General features: G+C 43.1%; 2 protein-coding genes and 1 long non-coding RNA gene across 5 annotated transcripts in view; 2 read left to right on the top strand and 1 right to left on the bottom strand.

Moving 5' to 3' along the window:
• Positions 1-239: 239 nt before the first annotated feature.
• LOC127569574 (carbonyl reductase [NADPH] 1-like) lies at positions 240-4,105 on the top strand. Its single transcript, XM_052014337.1, has 2 exons — positions 240-747; positions 3,503-4,105. Exons 1-2 carry the CDS (start codon positions 357-359, stop codon positions 3,937-3,939), a joined length of 828 nt encoding a protein of 275 aa, XP_051870297.1. The 5' UTR covers positions 240-356; the 3' UTR covers positions 3,940-4,105.
• Positions 4,106-9,347: 5,242 nt separating this feature from the next.
• LOC127569287 (uncharacterized) lies at positions 9,348-16,267 on the bottom strand. The gene is made up of 2 exons (XR_007956172.1): positions 16,136-16,267; positions 9,348-11,216 (listed from the first exon to the last, which is right to left on the bottom strand). It is a non-coding gene; the product is annotated as an uncharacterized LOC127569287 (long non-coding RNA).
• Positions 16,268-16,375: 108 nt separating this feature from the next.
• dop1b (DOP1 leucine zipper like protein B) overlaps positions 16,376-20,857 on the top strand; it is a 120,683-nt gene continuing 116,201 nt past the window's right edge. For 2 of the 3 annotated variants that reach the window (XM_052013785.1, XM_052013783.1), the window contains exon 1: positions 16,376-16,522. The gene's annotated coding sequence lies outside the window, so the exon portion shown is untranslated. Of the gene's footprint in view, positions 16,523-16,569; positions 16,932-20,857 lie in introns of those variants that run through there. The other variant, XM_052013784.1, reaches the window with a different exon arrangement.

Genomic DNA, 20,857 nt, shown 5'->3' with positions numbered 1-20,857 from the left:
TTGAACTAAGTCTGCAGTGTTAAATCACTTTTCCCTGCACCTACCCATGGATCCTGTGTTTTGCTCCTTTTTCTCCTCGGATTGCAAATGCACTGCCTGCATAGGTGGAGGCAAATACCCCTTCTCCCCCCCCTCCCCAACTGACTGTCTTGCCCTCTACACGTCGGCCGCCCGTCTGCCCCCGCAGATGCTGCCCGACCCGCTGAGTTGCCCAAGCAGTTTGTTTCTCTCCGCCGCAGCGTGACCCCGGGCGCCTGCGCACTCGGCTCCAATGTATCCAAGTTCCAAGGTTCGAATCGGATGTTTCCAGCCAATCAGCTGCCGGGATTGCGGGAGCCGTCGGGGTGTCTGCAGACATGTCGAAGCGAGTGGCGGTGGTGAGCGGCTCCAACAAGGGCATCGGGCTGGAGGTGGTGCGGGTTCTGTGCCGGCTGTTTGACGGGGACGTGTTCCTGACAGCGCGGGACACGGGCCGCGGGCAGCAGGCGGTGCAGAGGCTCCACCAGGAGCAGCTGAAGCCGCACTTCCATCAGCTGGACATCGACGACCTGCAGAGTATCCGAAACCTGCGTGCGTTCATGCTCGAGAAGTACGGGGGCATCGATGTCCTCGTCAACAACGCCGGCATCGCTTTTAAAGTGGCAGATACCACTCCGTTCGGCATCCAAGCTGAGGTGACGATGGCCACCAACTTCTTCGGCACCAGAGATATGTGCACCGAACTCCTCCCCATCATCAAACCTCACGGTGAGCAGCGCGGTTCTGATGGAGGGCCATTGCATTGAATCCATTCTGATTTAAAATGAACCTCCCTTTGGCATTCGGTATGTTTCATAAAGACCTTTTAGCCTCATTTCAGGGAGGAGGGTCAGCTGGGTTCACAAACCAAAACAAAAACAGAAAACACTCGGCAGGTCAGACAGCACTGCAAAGACAGATAACATTTCGGGTCGAACCGGGAAAGACAAATTAAAAAGTTAGTTTTTAGTTGCAGTGAAGTTGGGGTGTGGGGGTTGGAGAGGACGAGGGGGCTACTATGATAGCTTGAGGCCAAGGTTGCTCGAGGATTTTGTTATCAACGGGCCCCTGTTGCCCCAAGTTCTCATCTCATAAGGAGATCTTCTCTCAATAGCCTCCAACCGCATAATTGCCCAACCATGCACAGCTCACCTACCATCTCCCTAACATCTACAAGGAGGATTGACCTGTGGATCCAGCCTGGTTTTGCCCCGCATTGCTTCCTGCCTTTATTCATTCGCCCTCCATACATTCTCCACCTGCATTCATGTTCTTTTGAACACTCTTCCCAACTGACAAGCGTTCACTCTGGATTTCCATTCCTTCTACGCCTCCACCCCCAGACCTACAGCCTGAGAGCCCTTCATATCCTTCTTGAATGGCTGTCCAACCTCTTCTCATGGTTGAACAACTCTTCAAACTCCACACTAATCTGAAAAGGTGATAAACCTGAAATATTACCTCTGTTTCCGATCTCCACGTGTGATGGTTGATGTCCTGCCTAGTTCCAGCCTTGCCTCTCTTAAATTCAGATTTCCTGGATCTGCATTTTATTCCACTACAGACCATCATTTTGTGCACTCTCTCTTCCTCCCTATACCTGCATCTTAAAACTTTTATTGGTTCTGATGATAGATCATTAGCGGTTAGCGTAAAGCTTTACAGCGCCAGCGACCTGGGTTCAATTCCAGCCGCAGCCTGTAAGGAGTTTGTATGTTCTCCCCGTGTCTGCGTGGGTTTCCTCCGGGTGCTCCGGTTTCCTCCCACATTCCAAAGACGTACGGGTTAGGAAGTTGTGGACATGCTATGTTGGCGCCAGAAGCGTGGCGACACTTGCGGGCTGGCCCCAGAACACTATGCAAAAGATGAATTTCACTGTGTGTTTCAATGTACATGTGACTAATAAAGAAATCTTATCTTACATTCTACCTGGCTTAGAGTCATTGAGTAGTACAGCAGGGAAACAGGCCCTTCGGCCCAACTCATTCATGCTGACCAAGATGCCCATTTGCCCATGTTTGGCCCATATCCCTCGAAACCTTTCCTATCCAAGTGTCATTTAAATGTTGTTCCTGTGCCTGCCTCAACCACAGCTTGTTCCATATTGGCACCACTCTCTGTGTGAACAAGTTGCCCTTCAGGTCCCATTTAAATCTTTCCTCTCTCACCTTAAACTTATGTCCTCTAGTTTTTGATTCCCTTTCCTTGGGGTAAAAGACTGTGTGCATTCACTCTGTCTATGCCCCTCATGATTTTATACACCTCTATGAGGTCACTCCTCAGTATCCTACACTCCAAGGAATAAAGATCTAGCTTGCCCAACCTCTCCCTATAACTCAAGCCCTCAAGTCCTGGCAACCTTCTCGTAAATCTTCTTTGCACTCTTTCCAGCGTAATGATGTATTTCCTACAAAAGGGTAACCAGAACTGAACACGATATTCCAGGTGCAGCCTCACTAACATCTTGTACAACTGCAACATGATATCCCAACTCCTGTACTCAGTGCCCTGATTGATAAACAAGTGTGCCAAACACTTTCTTCACCACCCTGTGATGCCACTTTTAGGGCACTATATACTTTGAGGTCGCTCTGTTCTACAACACTCCCCAGGGCCCTACCATTCACTGTGAAAATCCAACTCTGGTTTGAGTTCCCAAAATACAACATCTTGCACTTATCTAAATTGAACACCATTTTCCATTCCTCAGCCCACTTACCTTGCTGATCTCTTAGGAGGTAAAAGAAGCAATTGAAGGTGATATTATTGTTGATCCTGAGAGGGTTTGCCACAGTAGATCCTGTGTTGAGGGTGTCTAGGTCAAGGGACTTATAGTCATACAATAAGGGGTCACCCATTTTAGATTGAGAAGAAAATGAATTTGTTCTCTTACAGGTTTATGTATCATCAGAATTTTCTATACAAGAGAGCTGTGGATACTGAATCATTAAGTATATTAAAGGCAGAAATTAATATATCTTAGATTTTTGGCAAATTTTTCTTGATTCTTGGCACAGGGGTCAAAAATCAGGGTGCCTAGCTATAAGCTAATTGGGAGAAGATTTAGAGGGGAGGTGAAGAAAAATATGTTCTGACCATGAAAGTCACAGCCTGAAAGGTTGGTAGAAGCAGAAACTCTCCACATGTAAACTGTACACGACTCTGTCCTTGAAGAACTATTATCTGCAGGCTGTAGAGCAATTGCTGGAAGATGCGATTAAGCTAGGTAGCTCTTTTTCCAACAGTACATATATGATGATCTGACTGGTCATCTCCTGTGCCATAACTTTTCTAAGACCCTACAAAGTTCTTTTTTCCAAGCATAATGCCTTAAATTTGACAGTAAAGTTGAAGTGATGATTCTGATGAGAAATAGTTTCACGAAAAGGGAAAATAGGATGACATTAATAGAGGAGAAAACTGCTTAGGCATGTTTTTCTTTTGCTGTTTGTAAACCAATTTTAATTATCTCTTAAATCTGCAGGGAGAGTGGTGAATGTATCCAGCATGTGTGGCGCCAGAGCACTGAAGAATTGCAGCCCGGAACTCCAAAAGAAATTCCGCAGTTCTGCCATCACAGAGGAAGAATTGGTGGAACTGATGAAGAAGTTTGTTGAAGATGCTAAGAATGGGGTCCACCCCCAACAGGGGTGGCCTTCCCATGCTTACGGGGTTACAAAGTTGGGTGTTACAGTCCTCTCCAAGATCCATGCCCGGAGGCTGAGTAAGGAGAGAGCAGCAGACAAGATCCTCTTGAACGCTTGTTGCCCTGGTTGGGTGAAAACGGATATGGCTGGTCCTAATGCACCTGGCACTGCAGAAGAAGGTGCTGTCACCCTGGTTTATTTAGCTCTTCTGCCAGAAGGTGCAGAGGGCCCACATGGAGAATATGTAACCAATAAAACTGTTCAGGAATGGTAATCCTGAAGGATAGGGCATGGGGCAGATATGAAAATTGGTGAGTGCAAAGTTCTGAAGACTATTCTTGATTTACTAACTCTGATATGTTGATTCTTACAAATTTGAAGTTTTGTTTTGTAACTTTACTTACCTTATTTTCAATAAAGATCAAAAATCACTGAAATTACAGAGGAATGCAGTGTTATAGATGACTATTCAGAATCTTCTCATGTCTAACCCTTCACTATCAAACCCCACCACCCCCACACAAGCTGTTTGATTCCTAGCCCTGAACTATATGATCATAGGATTCTTCATTCAAGCACAACATGTGAAGATCTTTGTTCTGAAATCACAAAGATCTGATCCCTGCAGAAATTTGAAACTAGACAATACTGGAAGCCAAATTCTCAAAGGTTGATCACTTGGTTATTTCCGAAAGTCTGGGGTGGTTTGTTTCCATGGGGGTAAATGGGAAGGTTATATTCAGTTCTTCACACTGAATTGTGTTTTTGTGTACAGTAAACTAGTGCATGCACACACTGGTTACCTACTGCAAGTAACGTTAGCCAATTGCTGCCCCCTCTTCTTCCAAGCTTATTCTAGTGTATTCATAGCATTGTCTAAATGTAATGATGGGAATTATGCACGTGGTACAGTTGGCAACAGGATCTAGTAAATCCACAGATAAGAGAAATAAAAAATTGTAGACACGAGGTTCTGCAGATGCTGGAGTCTGGACCAACTCATGCGCTGGGGGAGCTCAGCAGGTCAGGCAGCATCTATGGAAGTGTAGCGGTTAGGGTAACGCTATTACAGCGCCAGCGCCCTGGGTTCAATTCCGGCCACTGTCTGTAAGGAGTTTGTACGTTCTCCCCGTGTCTGCATGGGTTTCCTCCGGGTGCTCCGGTTTCCTCCCACATTCCAAAGACATACGGGTTAGGAAGTTGTGGACATGCTATGTCGACGCTGGAAGCGTGGCGACACTTGCGGGCTGCCCCCAGAACACTCTACGCAAAAGATGCATTTCATTGTGTGTTTCTATGTACATGTGACTAATAAAGATATTCTATTCGACCCATTTTGTGTTTTAACTGGAAGAAAGAGTAAGAGGTATTTAATTGTCAGTCCATTGTAGCAGAGGAAGAAGTTTAGTGGGATTGACTACCAGGATTCTCTGATGGGCACTGTGCTACATGTACGTGTGTGTCTGTGTACGTACGTACATGCTATCAGGGGCTTAATACAGTGGCAGAAAGGTTTGCTGGTGATTTAGTATGTGACACATGATGCCATGAAGAAATTATGATGTAATTTCAGTGGTGATTCTGCATTATTTAAAATCTTTGAATTAATCTTTTAGAATTAGTTTAGAATTAGAAGGCATGACAGCAGCTTTACTTCATTAGGAGTTTAAGGAGATTCGATATGTCACCAAATTTCTACAGATGTACAGTGGAGAGCATTCTGACTGGTTGCATCACAGCCTGGTATGGAGGCTCCGATGCACAGGATCACAAGAGGCTGCAGGGGGTTGTAGACTCAGCCAGCTTCATCACAGGCACAACCCTTCTCACCATCGAGGACATCTTCAAGAGGTGGTGTCTCAAGAAGGTGGCATCCACCACTAAGGACCCTCACCATCTGGGACATGCCCTCTTCTTGTTACTACCGTCAGGGAGGAGGTACAGGAGCCTGAAGACCCACATTCAACAATTTAGGAACAGCTGCTTCCCCTCCACAATTAGATTTCTGAACGGTCCATGAACACTACTTCATTATTCCTTTCTCTTTTGCACTATTTATTTATGTTGTAATTTATGGTAATTTTATGTCCGTGCACTGTACTGCTGCTGCAAAACAACAAATTTCACATCATATAAATCAGCTAAAATAAATCTGATTTGGATTCAAGTTCAATCTCTGTCTGCCAACTTCCCCCGCACTGAACCCCCCACCGAGCTCCTCCACCCTCACCCTGCCTGTGTTTTGCCTGTTTTTCTCCTCAGAATGCAAATTACTTTTGTCAGCAGCCCAGTGGTGTTCAAGTGACATTGTTTGCCTGTATTTCCAGCCAGTGAGGCTCTTGGGTGGCACGTCACATCAGATGTTCACCCTTTCCTCACCCACAATGGAGTAGGTCAGCAGTCATGAGCAACATCCTCATCGATTTTCTCCTTCAGCAGGATCACTGAGGTCATTTATAGTGCCCTGAACTACCTTGGACTCTGGGAGTTAAATGAGCACAGCCCAAGGAGTAAAAAACAGAGGCCTTTTTTTTACTGATTTATGAATCTGTCTATCGTCTCGTTTCATTTTAAAACCATGGTTCTGCTAACCTGTCCCTCAGTCCTATGTCCGTACAGAAAAAGACTGAGCATTCCAAATTGGCCTTCATATCCTACAACTTTCTGACTGCTGACTTAGAGAGGCTTAATTAAAGTTTATAGATTTCTACATGTCAGTCACCTAGTTGGAAAAAAAACTATTTTGCATTCTAAAATTCCTGGTATCCTTGTCCCATATAAAGACCACATTCCATTTCATTGCCTCTTTTGTTTAGTGTTTCCAAATAGTAAAGGCATTGAATGCTTTGCTTGTGACGTGCAGATTAAGTGAGTCTTGTTTTTCCAGAGTTGTACATATAAATACTAACCACCACGCCTGATGCATTCCTTCATTATCTCCAGCAGTCACATCTTCTTTCCTGATAAAGTTCAATGTGAACTGCTTACTTAGTAACAAGTAAGATGCTGGAGGAATTCAGTGGGTCAGGCAGCAGTCATGAAGGGGAATGGACAGTTGACATTTTGGGACTGAAAGATAGAGGTGAGGTAGCCAGTATATAAAGGGGTGGAACAAGAAGCAGCAAGCGATAGGTGGACCCAGCTGAGGAGGGGTGATAGGCAGATGGAGGAGGGGAGAGTGGAGATAGTGCCTGAGGCTGGGAGGTGAGAGGTGGAGGCAGCAAAAGGTTGCAGATGATGGAATCTGATAGGAGAGGAAGGTGGAGCATGGAATCAAGTGAGGAAAGTGGGGAGGGCAGATGGGAACAGTGGGGGGAGGGGACCCAGTGGGAGGAGTGTGTGGGTGATGGGGCAGATAGAGTGGGTGGGGGAGGGGAAAGAAACAGGGTGACGGGGGCTGGGGTGAGTGTAGGAAGAGCTGAGTAGATCAGGAGAGGAAAGTGTGGGGGGGGGGGGCATTACCAGAAGTTGGAGAATTCAATGTTCATGTCATCAGGTTGTAGACTACGCAGTCTGTCTCTGCCCACTGCCTCAATGAGCAAATCTCTATTTTAGTTGATCATCAGCCCCACCTCTCCCCTCAGCACCATGTTCACATCCCTATAGAAGAGCAGCTGGAGGAAACCCACATGGTCACAAGGAGAAGGTGCATACTCCGCACAGGCAGTGCTGGAGGTCAGGATTGAACCTGGGAGTCCCAGTACATGACTGGGACAAAAAAAGACTGCATACCAGTCAAAAAGACTGGTATGCAGATCCAGCAGGTAATTGGGAAAGCTAATCGATTGTTACCACTTATTGCTAGGGGAACTGAATGCAAAAATTAGAGAGGTTTTGCTTTATGAAAATCAAAAAGCTACAGATGCTGGAAATCTGAAATAAAATTAAATAGAACGTCAGTGTGTCCCGTGCAGAGTTCAGTAACGAAACAACCTAGAAATCTGAAATGTTGCATGTGTTAGGTTTAGCAATAAGGATGTGCATTACACCCTTAGCTTTGCCAAAATCTCCACAGGTTCCCCTCCATAGCCCAAAGAGGGCCTAATTTTAACCTTCCCCACTGAAAATTGATGAGATTTTTTCAGATCTATTTTTGAGGTACCAGATATTTGGGTGGACCTGATGTAAGTATTTTTGGTTTACCTGAACCACAAAGAGAAACTGAAAGTTTGTGCAACCGAGTTTCTGCATGAGACCAGCTATGATTTAAACCAGTTAGACGAACATATCCGAGAGGAAGAACAAGTTTAGTCAGGCAGCAAAGAAATGCCTTAGATACTTTTACAGAGGCTGTTTACAATGACCAATAAATCATGTTTTTTGGATGCTTCTGGGGGACAGGAAAATCTTTCCTTATTATTCTACTTTTGGCAAAAGTTCAAAGACAAAACCTGATTGCCTTAGCCGTGACATCATCATGCATTGCTTCAATACTTTTGACAGGGGGAGAAACTGCACACTCAGCTTTTAAGTTCCCTTTAAATTTGACAAATGTAGAGACTCCAACATGTAACATTGGTTGGGGAACTGCAACGAAAAAATTCTGAAAGATTGTAAACTTATTATCTGGAATGAATGTACAATGGCTCACAAAACAACTATTGGTACATTAGATTGAACATTGCAAGATCTAAGACACAATAACGAATGGGAGGTGTTACTTTAATGCTAGCTGGATATTTTCTTCAAACACGACCAGTAATTCCATGAGATGTTAAAGCAGGTGGACTGAAAGCCTGTATTAAAGCATCATATATTTGGGAAAATGTTAAATGATTACACTTCAATATGCAAGCACATTTGACAGGCAATCCATCTGTGAAAGAGTCTGCTTGGAACTCACTCAAATTAGGAAATCAAGAAAGTAAACATGAGAACTCAACAGGAATGAGTTTGAGGAAAAACTTGGGCCGAATTGTTAATTACTTCATGATCTGATGCAAGCTGTTCCCAAATGTCACTCAACACTATTTGAATTACCAATGGTTGCATGAATGAGCAACTTTAGTACTAAAACGTGACGCAGTGCAAGCTGTGAATAAAGACTTTTGAAGTTTCCTGGATGACCTGTACAATATAAAGGTGCTGACTGTGTGATAGACATTGATGAGGCTGCACATTGTCCCGATGAATTTTTAATCTCTCTGTCACCACCTGGTGTGCCATCACATAGTCTTGAACTAAAAGAGGTAGCTCCAGTCATGCTGCTCAGGAACACACTGGACCCAGAAATACGATGCAACAGCACAAGTTATCAGGTCAAAAATTACTACCACATGTAACTAAGTCGACAATAATGATTGGTATTGCTGTGGGGGAAAATGTCTTCATCACTCAGATACCAATTATCCCATCTGAGCTACCCTTTCAATTCAAGCGACTTCAGTTCCCCGTTCAACTTGGTTTTGCTCTGAGCATTAATAAGTTGCGATGACAATCACTAAAAGTTGTTGGCCTTAATCTCAAAACTTAATGCTTTTCCTATGGTCAGTTGTATGTTGATTGTTCCAGACTTGGAGATGCAAACATTCTATACGTTTTTACACCAAATTCAAAAGAAAGAAATATAGTGTATTCTGAAGCAGTTCAACATTGAAATCAAGTAACATTGTGCGGAAGTACACACTGACTTAAAGAGAACTATGTTCATTTAATACAATAATTATATTATTTATGGAATAATTATATTTTAAATTTGATTTTATTTCATTTACAAGGAGTGTTATAAAACCTGATTGCACGGAAATAAATGCAAACATCATGAATGTCAACATAATAACCCGAGCAAATCTGAAAAAGATTCATAGACTCATACAGCATTGAAACAGGCCCTTCAGTCAAACTTGTCCATGTCGAACAAGATGCCTATCTATGCTAATCCTATTTGACTGCGTTTGGCCCATATCATTCTAAACCTTTCCTGGTGTTAAAATGAACATGTCCAAACATATTTTAAACATTTGCCATTTAAAAAATACACTGCCTTTCTAGTATTTTTACCAAAGTGGATGAACTCACATTTTTCCTCGTAATATTCCATCTACCATTTCCTGGCTCATTTACTAGGCCGGATTCCACATCCCTTTGAAGCCTCTCTGCATCCTCCTCACAACCCACACCACCATTTAGCTTTGCATCATTAGCAAATTTGGATAGATTACATCTGATCCTCTCATCCCAATTACTGAGACTGATTCTGAACAACTGGATCCCCAGCACCAACTCCTGCTCACTGAACAAACTAGCTAAACTCTGGGAAGGTTTAGTTTGAGAACTATCTCATTGCCTCCAGCAGCTGGTTATGCTTTGCTTTGCTTTAATTAGCTTAATTATTGTAACCATGAAAAATGATCAAAATGGACTCAATGACAGATACAGCAATAAATTCTTCAAAATATTGCAACACATGCATGTAGAACACAAACATCTATTTGCCAATTCCTTAATTCACAACTTCCATGTGCCAACTGTTGAACAAATGCAGTGATTGGGATACCTGGATGTAGAACCTGACCCTTACAATCCCCAGCAGAATCTGTATTGTGCAACCTGTGAGAATGCCCAACAGGAATGAAGTCAGAAGCATGAAGCTTTTTCCTGAAAAGATCAGATAACATTTAACACTGAAATAGATCATTTGTCTTCAATCCGCACCGGAAGGAACCGCATAAAATTTAAATGTTTTGTTTTCAGTGCCTGCACTATCACTGATAACAGCAGCAAAAAACAGAAGATCAAAACTAAATGCTTTAATGCATTATGTTGAATTGCAGCTACAGTAACAATGATGAATGGCCCTGTGCCATCATTCTGGTGGATTCTGGTTATGTAATACAATGACTGCATTTTTGTAAATGCTAACAATTACAAATGTGTATCAGTAGCACCCACACGCAGTGGCACAGCGTTGGTTAGTGTTGCTGCCTCGATCCCGAAATTGGGTGCAGTCTGTGCGGTGCTTGTATGTTCTCCCTGCGACTGTGTGGGTTTTCCCTCGGAGTTCTGGTTTCCTCTCATGTGCCAAAGATGTGATGAGTGGTAGATTAATTGGCTATGATATATTGCCCCTAGGTGAATGACAGAACCTGGTGGAAGTTGATGGGAATGTAGGGGGATCGAAAGAGGATTAGTACAGGATCAATGGGCACGTTATGCTTGGCACAGAATCATTGGGCCAAAGGGCCTGTTCTCTGCTGTGTTATGTTTTGAATTTATCTTGTGTAAGTAAAATTGTTCCCAAAGGAGACCCGACAGATTGTATTTTGATGACACATAGTTTGAGTTTCAATTAGCCTGAAGAATCCATTCAATCAACTATGAGCTTTCCTTCTCACTTAGTGTAACTGTATAACTATATTCCACATTTCATTCAATTTCAAATGTAAAGGGAAGGTACACAGTTAATGGCAGGACCCTTAACCGTGTTGAAGTACAGAGGGATCTTGGGGTCCACGTCCATAGCTCCCTGAAAGTGGCCATACAAGTTGATAGGGTGGTCGACAGGTCTAGCCAGATGCAATCCCACCGGCTCTCCACTCTGCTTTGGAGCACCTAGAAAACAGCAAAACATACGTCAGGCTGCTGTTTATTGATTACAGCTTGGTATTCCACACCATCATCCCCTCAGTATTAATCAACAAGCTTCAAAAACCTGGGCCTCTGTACCTGCCTCTGCAACCGGATCCTCAACTTCCTTATCGGGAGACTACAGTCAGTGCGGATTGGCAATAACATCTGATCTTCGCTGACAATCAACACAGGCACACCTCAAGGATGTGTGCTTAGCCCACTGTTCTACTCTCTCTACACTCATGACTGTGTGGCTAGGCACAGCTCAAACGCCATCTATAAATTTGCTGATGACACCACTGTTGTTGGCACCATCTCAGATGGCAATGAGGAGGCTATGGGAGTGAGATAGATCAGCTGGTTGAGTGGTGTCACAACAACAAACTCACACTCAATGTCAGCAAGACCAAGGAATTGATTGTGGACTGTAGGAAGGGGAAGTCGGGAGAACATGCACTGGTCCTCATTGAGGGGTCTGCAGTGGAAAGGGTGAGCAGCTTCAAGTTCCTGGGCATCAACATCTTGGAGGACCTATCCTGGGCCCAACACATTGTTGCAATAATGAATAAGGCACACCAGTGGCTCTAAATCAATAGGAGTTTGAGGAGATTTGGTATGTCACTAAAGACTCTTGCAAATTTCTACAGATGTACGGTGGAGAGCATTCTGACTGGTTGCATCACCACCTGGTATGGAGGCTCCAATGTGTAGGATTGCAAGAGGCTGCAGAGGGTTGTAGACTCAGCCAGCTCCATCATGGGCATAACCCTCCCCACCATTGAGGACATCTTCAAGAGGCAGTGCCCCAAGAAGGTGGCATCCGTCACTAAGGACCCTCACCACCCGGGACATGCCCTCTTCTTGTTACTACCATCGGGGAGGAGGTACAGGAGCCTGAAGACCCACACTCAATGATTCAGGAACAGCTTCTTCCCCTCCGCCATCAGATTTCTGAACGGTCCATGAACCCATGAACACTACCTCATTATTCCTTTTATATTGCACTATTTATTTATTTTATAATAGCAATTTTATGTCTTTGCACTGTACTGCTGCCCCAAAACAACAAATTTCACTACATATAAATCAGTGATAATAAACCTGATTCTGATAAAGAAGGTGTATGTCATGCCGGCCTTTATTAGTCGAGGCACTGAGTACAAGTAAAACTCTGGTTAGGCCACATCTGGAATATTGCTTTCAGTTCTGATTGCTCCATTGCAGGGAGGATGTCGAGGCTATGAAGAGGAGGCAGAGGAGGTTTACCAGGATGCTACCTGGATTAGAGGGTATGTGCTATAAGGAGAGGTTGGACAAACTTGGGTTGTTTTCTCTGGAGCGTCAGAGGCTGAGGGGAGACCCGATAGAAGTTTATAAAATAATGAGAGGCATAGACAGAGTAGACAGCCGGTATCTTATTCCCAGGGTCAAAGAGTCTAATACTAGAGGGCATGCATTTAAGGTGAGAGGGGGAAAATTCAAAGGAGGTGTGCAGGACAAGTTTTTTACGCTGAGAGTGGTCGGTGCCTGGAATGCACTGCCAGGGGTAGTGGTGGAGCAGATACTATAGAGGTGTTTAGGAGGCTCTTAGATAGGCACATGAATATGCAGAGAATGGAGGGATATGGACCATGTGCAGGCAGAAGGGATTAGGTGTCATTAACTTAATTAGTTCGGCACAACAGGCCGAAGGGCCTGTTCCTGTTCTATGTCTTAACTTAAAGCTTTTCCACATCAAATTTAACTTAAAGCTTATTTTAAATTCATCTTGACTCATTTCTTAGTGCTCCAAGTGTAACAAAGCAGGGGAGACACGGTAGTGTAGCGGTTAGCATAACACTTTACAGCGCCAGAGGCCCGGGTTCAAATCCGGCCACCGACTGTCAGGAGTTTGTATGTTCTCCCCGTGTCTGCATGGGTTTACCCCAGGTGCTCCGGTTTCCTCCCACATTCCAAAGACGTACAGGTTAGGAAGTTGTGGGCATGCTATGTTGGCACTGGAAGTGTGGCGACACTTGAGGGCTGCCCCCAGAACACTCTGTGCAAAAGATGCATTTCACTGTATGTTTCAATGTACATGTGACTAATAAGCATATCTTATCTTAAAAATGTTTAGCTTAGAAAATGCCATTAATAATTTTCCTGTAATTCAATGCTGAACCAGAGCTGTTAAAATCAAACTGATCTGATCACATTATACAGACACTGATAAGTGGACTATTTGATCACAGCCTGTAACAGTGATAAGGAGTTTGGGCACATAATTGATTACAAGAGACAATACAGGGAGCATGTGATAGGGTAATTACTGCAGCCTTACGGCAGAGTAGGTGGTCAGCACAGAGTGAGTTCAATCGGCTGAATGTGCTTTAGCAGTCAGAGAAAAAACACAGCATTATCCGGGAGAGGGTTTATTGCATCTCAATTAAGCTTCAACGTGTGGATTAGCAGCTCAATTTTACACATTGTACACCTGAATTAATTTTCCCTTCAACATCCTCTGGTGCAAAGGCTTGTCAGAAATTCTATCCTGGGTGCTCATAGTTTGCTGTATTTATAATGAGTCTGATACATAATGATTGGTGTATACTTGAAAGGGAGATTGTGCGTTATTATTCAACTAATGTACTTCATTTTACTGTTCAATAATTTAAAAAGAAATCCATTCTCTCCCTTCTTGATGTTAGTGACTTAATGTGGTATGATCCTCTGACGGCCGCTTTCCATCTCCCAGGTAAATGAGCACTGTTGGGTCACCTATAATGATGAGTAACACACACACACAAAATGCTGGAGGAACTCAGCAAGTCAGGCAGCATCTATGGAGGGAATAAACAGTTGACGTTTCGGGCCGAGACCCTTCATCAGGACTGGAATGGAAGAGGGCAGAAGCCAGAAGTGGGAGGGAGAGGAGCACGAGCTGGCAGGTGATAGGTGAGTCCAGGTGAGGGGTGGGGATGGTAGGCAGGTGGGGGAGGGGTGTGAGAAGCTGGGAGGTGATGTGGAAGAGGCAAAGGGCTGAACAAAATGGAACCTGATGGGAGAGGACAGAGGACAGTCTGATGAGTGCCATCCAGCTGGGTGGGTGTGGGGATGGGGGGGTGCTGTTGGGGAGTTATGGGTAGGTGTTATCATAGCTGAGTCCACTCCATTCCTCAGTCAAGAGAAACAAAGCACTGCAGATGCTGGAATCTAGATGAAAAACGCGATGATGCTGGAGGAACTCAGCAGGCCAGACAGCATCCGTGGAGAAAAGCAGGCGGTCAATGTCTCGGGTCAGGACCCTTCTTCAGAACTGAAGATAGGAGAAGGGGAAGCCCAAAATATAGGAGGGAAAAGCAGAGCAGTGATAGGTGGACAAAAGAGGGGAGGCAGGGTGGGTACAGGGTGGTGACAGGTAGATGCAGGTAAGAGATGGCGATAGGCAGGTGTGGGGGAGGAGGGGAGAGCAGATCCACTGGGGGGTGGGTCAAAAGGTGAGAAGGAAAAAAAAGGGGGTTGGAAAAGAGAGATAGGATGGGAAGGGGAACACTATATTCTGCATTCTGTTTTTTTTCCTTTCGTACTACCTTGATGTACTTATTTATGGAATGATGTGTCTGGATGGCACGCAAGCGAAAGCTTTTCACTGTATCTCGGTGCATGTGACAATAATAAACCAATTACCAAATCCAAAAGGACAATTTAGAATCATCAGTGCCAAGTATAGCGCCAGCATCGGTACCGCACTGAAAATTTCCTAACGGATACTTATTTGAACCTCTGCTGTCATTACCAATAATATAAAATATTTTCATTCCCCATTAGTACAGTTCTTGCGTCATTCAGTTTAGAATGAGTGCAGCTCCAGCATTAGATGTGCACAAATTCCCCTGAGTGTAGGTAAGAGGGAGAAGGATCACAGGGGTGTGAGGGGCTCATGAAAGAGAATAAAGTAGCGGGGCCACTGGGTTCCCTCTACGTCGTAATAAGCAAATAGTTATTCTATTCTCTTTGGATGGCCACGTCTGAATGTTTGGCCACCAGCCTATGAGGCAGCACAGCTCACATCCTCCTTAGATAATATATGCAAAAAGGATGAAAACCGTAGACTTAATCTACGAAGCTTCATCAGAACTGGGAAACATCAAACGAATAGAAAAGATATCACAGGTGAGCTGGAATATCATGCAAATTAATTGATTTTAAGTCCTAACAGCAGGTGTGATAGGAATGATAGAACATAGAACACTACAGCACAGTACAGGCCCTTTGGCCCACAATGTTGTGCCAACATTTTATCCTGCTCTAAGATCTATCTAACCCTTCCCTCCCACGTAGCCCCCTATTTTTCTATCATTCATGTGTCTAAGAGTCTCTTAAATGTCCCTAATGTATCTGCCCTAATGATAATGCAAATACAGCAGAAATGAAAGACCCTGTAGGGAATATTCTCCCCACATTCTGTCAGAAAAACCCATTAGAAGTCTGGAAAAAAAAGTGAAAATGTTACAACAGGCCAGGCAACATCTGACGTGTCTGAAGAGCCACACTCAACGCTTTAGGAACAGCCTCCAACATCAGATCTCTGAACGGTCCATGAACACTACCTCGTTATTCCTTTTCTCTTGCACTATTTATTTATTTTGTAATTTATCGTAATTTGATGTCTTTGCTCTATACTGCTACCGCAAAACAACACATTTCACGACATACATGTCAGTGATAATGAACAACTGTGGAAAACACCATCACAGCTGCAACCCAGCTGAGTGTTTCCAATATTTAGATTCATTGCAAAAGAAATACAGAAAAAGCAGGAATGCTTGCACGACAAAGGCGATATCAACTCCCAAAATGTGTCTGTGGTAACAATAATAAAGCAGCTGCAAGACCAGATGTAACATTTGTTGAGCATTTACCGTTTACGAGGAAATCGCCAGCGGCCTGGGATTGGACTCTACCACATCTGTGGGAAGCAAGTCGGGAGCCATCCTGTGGAACTGCCGTTAAACCGTGAACCCGGGACGCTCCAGCTTGGGGTTGGATTTTATTCTACTGATAGCCCTTCCCAGCCGTGGGAGGAAGTCCCTCTCCCCGAGGGATCGGGGCGCCGGGTGACAATGTTACAGCGGCGGGCACCCCCTTGTAGCGGGAATGCCGCGTTCCATTGGAACGTTGATACATACGAAGTGTCACCGCGTTCGAGGGCTTTTGACGTCAGTCCCCTCCCTGTCCTCAGCTGAGTCCGGACACCTCCCCAGTTGGGCTAGCGTTGTCCGACCCCACACACTGTCACTGCAGTTCTGGTGAGTAGCTACTTCCCATCACCTCAGCTCCATTTGTCTCATTGTTTCCCCCCCCATCCCCCTTCTGTTGTTGTTGTTGAACATCTCTCTTGTCGAATTGTGGGTGTGCAATGTAGAATATCCCCAGCATTAAAGGCGACGTTGTCACGTCCGGCTTTGCACAATACTCATTCTGCACTCGTAATATCGGATGATTCTAAAACGATGCATTCGCAAGCAGTTTGAGTTGTTGTCCAAGATCTGTGCTGAAATAACACTGTAGCAGACGACACATTGAAGAACCCGTAGGCAGTCCCAAAGTATTAAAGTGATTACGCCAATCATCACGTTGCAATAGGAATTTGCAGAAGTCCTATTGCAAGTAATTGATTATTTGTAGAAGGACTTTTATAGATGTCATGCAGGAATGGTGAGTTGTTCCTTCACTTGTTTCTTAAGGATTGAGACTTTGACTTCAAGATCTAGAATGTTTTGTTCCTACCCCTGCTCTGTTTTCAATAACTTATTTTGTATTTTAGTCTCATTTTGTTTAGTATAGATGGAGAAAGAAATTTGTATTAACTTGCTGCAGCTTAGCCTTGGGAACTTTCGCAATTAGCCTTGAAAAGCTTTAGACTAATATTGTACATTTTTATTCTATTTCCAATTTTGGCAACATTTTTCTGAGCAAGAACATCGTGTGTGCAAATATGACATCTGTTGCTTCCTAGCCAAGTTAACGTTGGAGCAAAATGGAAGGTACCTTTTTAAGACGTAGTTCACCTCGTTGTTGTTCGCTGAAATCTATACTTGTGGGTTATTGGACTGTGTTATTCCAGTCCTCCTATGTGGTGTAGCCTTACCTCCCTAATTTGGAATTTGAGAGTTTAGTGTAACCTTTTAGAGTCATATAGCATGGAAATGGACACTTTGGCCCAAATGGTCCATGCTGATTAAGATGCCCATCTGAGCTGGTCCCATTTGCCTACATTTGGCCCATATCCCTCCTAAACTTTTCCTATCCATGTACCTGTCTAAGTGTCTTTTAAATGTTATTAATGTACCTTCCTCAACCACTTCCTCTGGCAGCTCATTCCATATACAGACCTCTGAAGAGTCTTGAACATATATCTTTACTATAAAGATGAACTTTGATCTCTCAATCTACTTGTTGTGGCCCTTGCACCCTTGTCCACCTGCACTGCATTTTCCCTATAATGGTAAATGTAACACTATACTCTGCATTCTATTATTGCTTTTTCCCTTATACTACCTTGATGTACTAATGTTTTAAAATGATCTGTGTGCAAAGTTTTTCACTGTATCTCTACACATGTGATAATAATAAACCAATTACCACCCACTGGGTGAAAAAGTTGCCCCTCAGGTTTCTATTAAATCTCTCCCCACTTACCTTAAGCCTATGCCCTCTAGTTCTTGATTCCCAACCATGGGAAAAAGACTGTGTGCTTTCAAATGAATCCATTTCCATTACTTGTGCTGTTCTATTTACTTGATCCCATATTACTGTATATAGCTTTCTCCCAAACTTTTCAATGAAGACCCACACCTCAAGGTTCAACAACAGCTTCTTCCCCACTGCCATCAGGTTCTTGAATCGACTTGAAAAACCTTAACACTACCTTGGACTATATTTGTTTTTCTCTCTCGCCCGCTCTCTTGTTTGTCATGTTTGCAAGCTGCTGCTGCAAAAAGCAAATTTTCGTTGCATTTATACCCTGTGTATGTATGCTTAAAATTTATTCAACTTGATAAAGTCGAACTTGAATTCCTTTAAAAGACATCAATGTGATGTTGGAGACACAAGAGACTGACCACAAGGCTCTGGGGAATCTCGATGGGTCAGGCAACACCTGTGGAGGGTAATGGACAGTTGACGTTTTGGGTCATAACCCAGTTCAGATGAAGGGTCTTGACTGGAAATGTCGATTGCCTGTTTCCCTCCACAGATGCTTCCTGACCTGCTGAGTTTCCCTAGCATTTACTGTAATGTTTTTGGCTAGGAACATATCTGCCTTGTGTTTGTGTATAATGGAGGAATAAAACATTTACTTACATTTGGCAAATGACACCAAGAGTGTGTTTTATTGCAAATTTGGTGTTCTTTGTCTTTTTGACTTGATACCATTGCTTGGTTGATTCTGGAAGCAAGTTATCTCTTCTCTCTGTGGAGCGCTATAGAGGTGCATTTGATTTTTTTAAAAATCTGTGTGAAATTGATCTGCAGCAAAGTTCCAGCTTGTTTGTGGAGTGTGACTTCCTCTGCTTGGACAGTTTTGCACTACTTTATTCCAGTGTATGACCGAATCCTGACTCTTCACTAAGAAGGCAGTAAATTTAGCACAATTGCCAGCAAAAAGCAAATCTGTATTATACCCTAATATAGTATATATAAGAAAACATACCCTAAACATTTGTTAATTAAATTTTCTACACTCTTTCCAGTATTATGTATGAATTGCATGTTCTAGGTTGTTTATGAAAGACATCTGTCTTGTGTTTCTGAACTTTTACTTGTATTTTGATCCTTGTTGCACGATAGCTGTGTGTTGTTGGTGCTTGCTCAGTTCTCAATCCAAGAAGGAGAGAATAAACAAATGAGGGGAAAATGCTTATTCTGAATAGTTTCAGCATCTTTCACTCACATTACCTACTCTCTAGGTTTAGAGGGATATGGGTCAAATGTGGGCAAATGGCCGAGCTTAGATGGGCATTTTGGTCACCATGGATGAGTTGGGCTGAAGGGCCTGTTTCTGTGCTGTATTACTATATTGATCTACTAATCCTTTTATTGCTCTCAAGTACTTATGGCATACCCTTAGTACCGCCTCCAGTTCTTTTGTTCTTCTCTCATTGCATACTCGAGTGTTACTCAATCTGTGTAGCTTGTTACCTTGCCTGTTGTAGCCAGCTCGATCATTTATTCTGCTATTGATCCCTGATTCACTGCTGTGATTCACTGTCAAAGATAAATGCATTATGGCTAAAACAGTCCTGGGCTATTGTTTCTGTTAAGTTTTCAATTGAGTCAGGGTTGGCTAAACACAACCCCTATCTAATCTGTGTAACTACTTTTATACTTAGTTTCCTGGTGTTTTGTTATTATGTGTTTGAGAGAGGATTATCTTTCCCAGCACTTTGATTGTTCCCTCATTCCCTAAGCTTGTTCTATTTCCCCTTCCTTAATAAAGGAATAATGCTACCCGTCCATTTGGACTATTTTCTTATCCAATCAATTTCTTACCTTCTCTATTTGCTGGCTATGAAATTAGATTGTGGATTACATATGAAGTTCTATATTGTGTCAATATGTTTTCTCCCATCATTGTAGATTTTGTTTCCTCCATGTGGAATAGGGATCCATTGAGATGGTGCTTGATACCAACCTGTAAGCACATTGACTAGTCCACACAATATTGCTCTCCTATGAAGTCACTGCAATGGCAGCAATGAAAACCCAGGTTAAGGATATTAAGATCTGAGGACATTGATAAGATAAATCATAGTGGGTGGTTTTATTGGTGATCAAAACCTGCAGACGAAAGTAATATGATATCTCCAGGTCATGTTACAGAAAGAATTTCTGTTCATGAGAAGGTTGCTTCTTGGTGAATGTGGAATTTAACTGTACAGTGCCAGAGGACACTGCATAATTAATGAAAATTCTTCAGCATCAAACTAATATTGTTCCACAGTTAAATCTGACCCAAAAATGCATGCAAGAATAAATTGATATTGTAAAGAATTGTAGTTTGGATAGTCAGAGCTTTTTGCACTTATTGTAAGCAGGATCTGTAGTATTGAAATGACCTCCCTATTATTTGAGGGAAAGTTATTTGATGTTTTTGTGTATTTTTATGTGGATATTTTTACATTTGGGTTCTTATTGGGAGTGTATCCTGATACCCTTATTAATAAAGATTTTTTTTTACAGTAAATGGAAAAAAAAATGCAGATACTAGAAATTTGAAATAAAATCAGAAAAATGCTGGAACCATTCAGTATGTCAGGCATTGTCTGTGGAAAGTGAAATGGAGACCATTCATTGGGTCTGAGACCCTCTTCTAAATTTGTTGCACGGTGTAAGTATCACGGTCATTAGGGAGCAGTGATTCCTCTCCAGCTTCAGACTCGCTTTTACACGTAAGCATCATCCTCAAAGATTTGATATTAGTCTAGGTGCTAGATTGTGATTTCAGTCATTCGTTGTAGAGACATGCCTCTGTATTTGGCCATCCAAGTTTGCAAAACCTGTCTTATAATGGTATGTGCTCAACTTGCAAGAACAGTGTCTGTTGTAATAGAGACACAAGAGACTGCAGATGCTGGAAATCC

Source organism: Pristis pectinata, chromosome 4 (genome assembly GCF_009764475.1).
Source record: "Pristis pectinata isolate sPriPec2 chromosome 4, sPriPec2.1.pri, whole genome shotgun sequence".
In the NCBI taxonomy this organism is placed as follows: domain Eukaryota; kingdom Metazoa; phylum Chordata; class Chondrichthyes; order Rhinopristiformes; family Pristidae; genus Pristis; species Pristis pectinata.
The sequence above is the reverse complement of the archived record's forward strand: the minus strand, read 5'-3'. Positions and strand labels throughout refer to the sequence as shown.